The sequence below is a fragment of the Fukomys damarensis genome, unplaced genomic scaffold, assembly GCF_012274545.1.
Source record: "Fukomys damarensis isolate Sample0158 unplaced genomic scaffold, DMR_v1.0_HiC HiC_scaffold_17, whole genome shotgun sequence".
Taxonomy (NCBI): Eukaryota; Metazoa; Chordata; class Mammalia; order Rodentia; family Bathyergidae; genus Fukomys; species Fukomys damarensis.
In genome coordinates, this window is record NW_022900929.1 from 28,829,777 (window position 1) to 28,833,036 (window position 3,260).

The following is a 3,260-nucleotide window of genomic DNA, read 5'->3' on the forward strand; positions in this document are numbered from 1 at the left end:
ACAAAAAAAAAAAAAAAAAAAAAAAAAAAAAAAAAAAAAAAGGAAAGATCTGTGGCTCCAAACCCCTGTGCTAGAAGGAAGGAAGGGCGGTGGGGGGTGGGGGCACAGACACAGGAGAGCACCCTCAAGGGCCGCGTTTCCCTGAAGCAGGTGAGGGCGATAAGGTAGCTGTGCTGTCACCCAGATGGCAGCCTTGGGCCTGCTTGGGCACACTCCACCAGGCTGCAGCGGGAGTGGGGAGCACAGCCCCATTGGAAAGGGCCCCAAAGCCAGGTTACACCACAACCTTGGTCCTCGCCAGCAGCCTGCCCGCCCTGTGCCCTCCTGTGCCTGGCACTGTTCACCAGAGCCGCCTGGGAGCCGAGCCAGGGAACCTGCATGGATCTGGCACACAGACGGCTTCTGGCTCACTCCCACGTTGGCCACGTGCTTGTGCAAGAACGAAGGTGCCCTGGAGACAAGGGACCGCACACTAGTGCGTGAACACCCGCTGTCGAGTCCCATTGAGCTGCGGGTGCTTCCGGAGAACGGGTGCAGATGGAGAGGAGGGGTGCAGAAGCTGGGGCCACGCAGAGGGGCTGAGAGGCACAAGGGCCTTTCCCAGCAGATCCCAAGGCGGCCTACTCAGGGATTCCCCAGGGCCGGGCATGTCTCATGGGTTCCCCTTAGAGAGCCCCGGCTGGCGAAGCCTCTGATTCGTCTGTGCTCCCAGCACACGCAACTGTGGGCCTCTGAGGACTCACTCCGCCCACAGGGGCACGGGGGTCAGCTGAGGGGTGGACCAGCCAGCTTCCTCCTCAGCAGGAACCAAGCCCAGCCCGAGGCAATACAGCCAAGGTTTGTCGGGGTCCAAGTGCTACTCGAGGGCTTTGGTGCTGCTCCATCCAAAGGTGGCTTCTCCAGGGCAGGCAGGGATTCTGAATATCTACAGTTAGCAGGAAGCAGGCACTGAGAAAGTGGGGGACATTCCCCATGCCACCTTAATGAACTCCACCTGCTTCCAGTGATGCTCCGGGCCAGGTACTGACAGGAAGTGACAAGACACCTTCCCAGGAGGACAGGAGGACAGTGGCACGGACAGATGTCCCCTGCCACTGATCATCAGGGAGACAAAGACCAATGTGATGACAGGGACACCACAGCCTACCTGCCTGCCTGCTGTCAGCAAAAAGACAAAGATGGCACTGGGGAGGGCATGAGAGGCAAGAGGGCCTGGTGCTGTTGGAGGGACTGGGAAATAGCATGGAGCTTCCTCAGAATAGAGTGAGAAAGAAATCTCACCTTCAGATATTTACTCAAAGGAAGCGAAATCAGGATTTCAAAGAAGTATTTGCACTCAGTTTGGCTGCTGTGTTGTCTACAATAGGCATGGCCTGGGCACAAGGGATGCATGGATCAACATGTGGTTCAAATGGTGGAATACCACTCAGCCTTCAAAAGGGAATGTGTACAAATGTGATAAAGGAAGCTGAAGAGCACTAAGCCCAGTGAAACAGGCCAGTCTCAGAAGAGTGAATGCTGAGATTCTACTGCTACAGGGCTCTAAGGCCGTCCAAGCACAGGAGCATGGGAGGAGGCTGCCGAGAGGTGAGGAGAAGGCGCAGGAGCTGGCAGTCACCATGTGGGCAAGACCGCTCAGCCCTGCCACCTGCTGGCCCACACCGCTACACTCAACAGTCAGAGTAAGGACGGGCAAACCAGGGAACACACATCCCCCTGCCAGGCCCCAACAGCAGATGGGACTGGACTTCTCTGGTGCAAGAACTCACTCTCGGCCGGCATAGCACTACATGCCTGTGATCCCAGCGCAGCACTCATGAGGCTGAGGCAGGAGGGCTGTCTCAAGTTGGAGGCCAGTGTGGGTACACAGGGAGACTCAAAACTCCAAACAAAAGAGCACTCTCTGGCGGGCGGGCGCTCTGAGGGGCTGTGGCCTCCACCGCCGTGCTGCTGCAGTACCAGGCATTTCTACACATCTGTCACAGCCAGGGACAGAGAAGAGTCGCCCCTCAGGACACCTGCCTCCCAGAAGTCCTAATCCCCAGTACGTCCAAACTGAGCTGAGCTGAAACCTGGGACTGCAGCTACTGTGCTGCGGGGTGGGGCGGAGCTGGCCCACAGGTCACACTGGACACGCTTGCTGCCTCACCCCAGCAGTATGTGCGTGCTGGGCCCTGTCCTGTACTGCGGGCTCTGAGGGCTCTGCAGGGTGTGCAGTAGTTGCCTATCCACCTCTGTCCTCCCTTCTCAGGATGCTTCCTCCAGTCTCCCTGCAAACCATTCCTGCACACTGGACTGAAGCCAGGGCCTTCACACTGAGCTGCACTCCCTTTTTCATTCTCATCCGGGGTCTCCCTACGCCACTAAGTTGCCCAGGCTGGACTTGAATGTGCAATCCTCCTGCCTCAGCCTCCCAGAGTGCTGGGATTATAGGTGTGTACCACCATGCCTAACTTTTTTGCTAGCTTGTTTTTTGAGACAGGGCCTCACTATGTCCAGACTGGCCTTAAACTCGTGATCTTCCTGCCTCAGCCTCCTGGAATGCTGGGATTAAAGGCATGCTCTACCAGGCCTAGCTTGCAAATATCAGCTGGCTTTCTGGCCACAGCCCTCCCCCAGGAACCCAGCAAGGCATACAGATACATTTTTTAGAGTCCACTCACTTGGGGAGCTCGATGGTCCTCTTGGGACAGGGAGTCGGCTCCACCACGCCAGCTCGGCTGAAGCCAGCAGTGCACATGTTGGGCATGAGCACCTGTTTCCCCCTGTGGCATACAGGAGAGAAAGTACTTCGTGTGCAACGCTGGAAAGGGACACTCAGATTCCTGTGTGCACACAGGAAAGAGGGGCATCAGGCGCCCCACATTCACGTCGGATCCCCAGACACCAGCAGGGCTGGCTTTGGGGTCTCGTCAGAACCCCAGGTGAGCTCAGACGCATTGCACAGCCCCGCAGGCAGGGGCAGGGGCAGCAGGACTTCATGCCACACCTGGGCTCCATATCCCTCTGCATCCAGCATCACCGCTGGACACTTGCGACCGACACCCTCAGTGTTCCTATGTAGAGAATAAACTAACACAGCAACTGCCAAGTGCCCAAAACGAGGCACTGTGTCCCTGTAGGCTTTTGTACACGCTCCAGATCATTGCAAAAGCCTGCCAGGCAGTGCAGTAAACTGCCATCTACCAAAGGAGAAACCTGAATGCGCACAGCAGTGGCACACGCCTGTCATCCAGCACTCTGGGAGGCTGCAGCAGGAG

The 3,260-nt window shown here is 57.2% G+C and overlaps 1 protein-coding gene across 1 annotated transcript in view; it reads right to left on the reverse strand.

The window, feature by feature from the left end:
* The window catches only part of Cobl (cordon-bleu WH2 repeat protein), a 144,622-nt gene extending 141,603 nt beyond the window's left edge, over window positions 1–3,019 (reverse strand). The window contains exons 1-3 of the mRNA XM_033765283.1: window positions 2,871–3,019; window positions 2,664–2,765; window positions 338–451 (exon numbers count right to left, since the gene is read on the reverse strand). Coding sequence (XP_033621174.1) covers window positions 338–451; window positions 2,664–2,765; window positions 2,871–3,019 — 365 coding nt within the window. The remainder of the gene's footprint in view (window positions 1–337; window positions 452–2,663; window positions 2,766–2,870) is intronic.
* Between the last annotated feature and the right edge of the window lie 241 nt (window positions 3,020–3,260).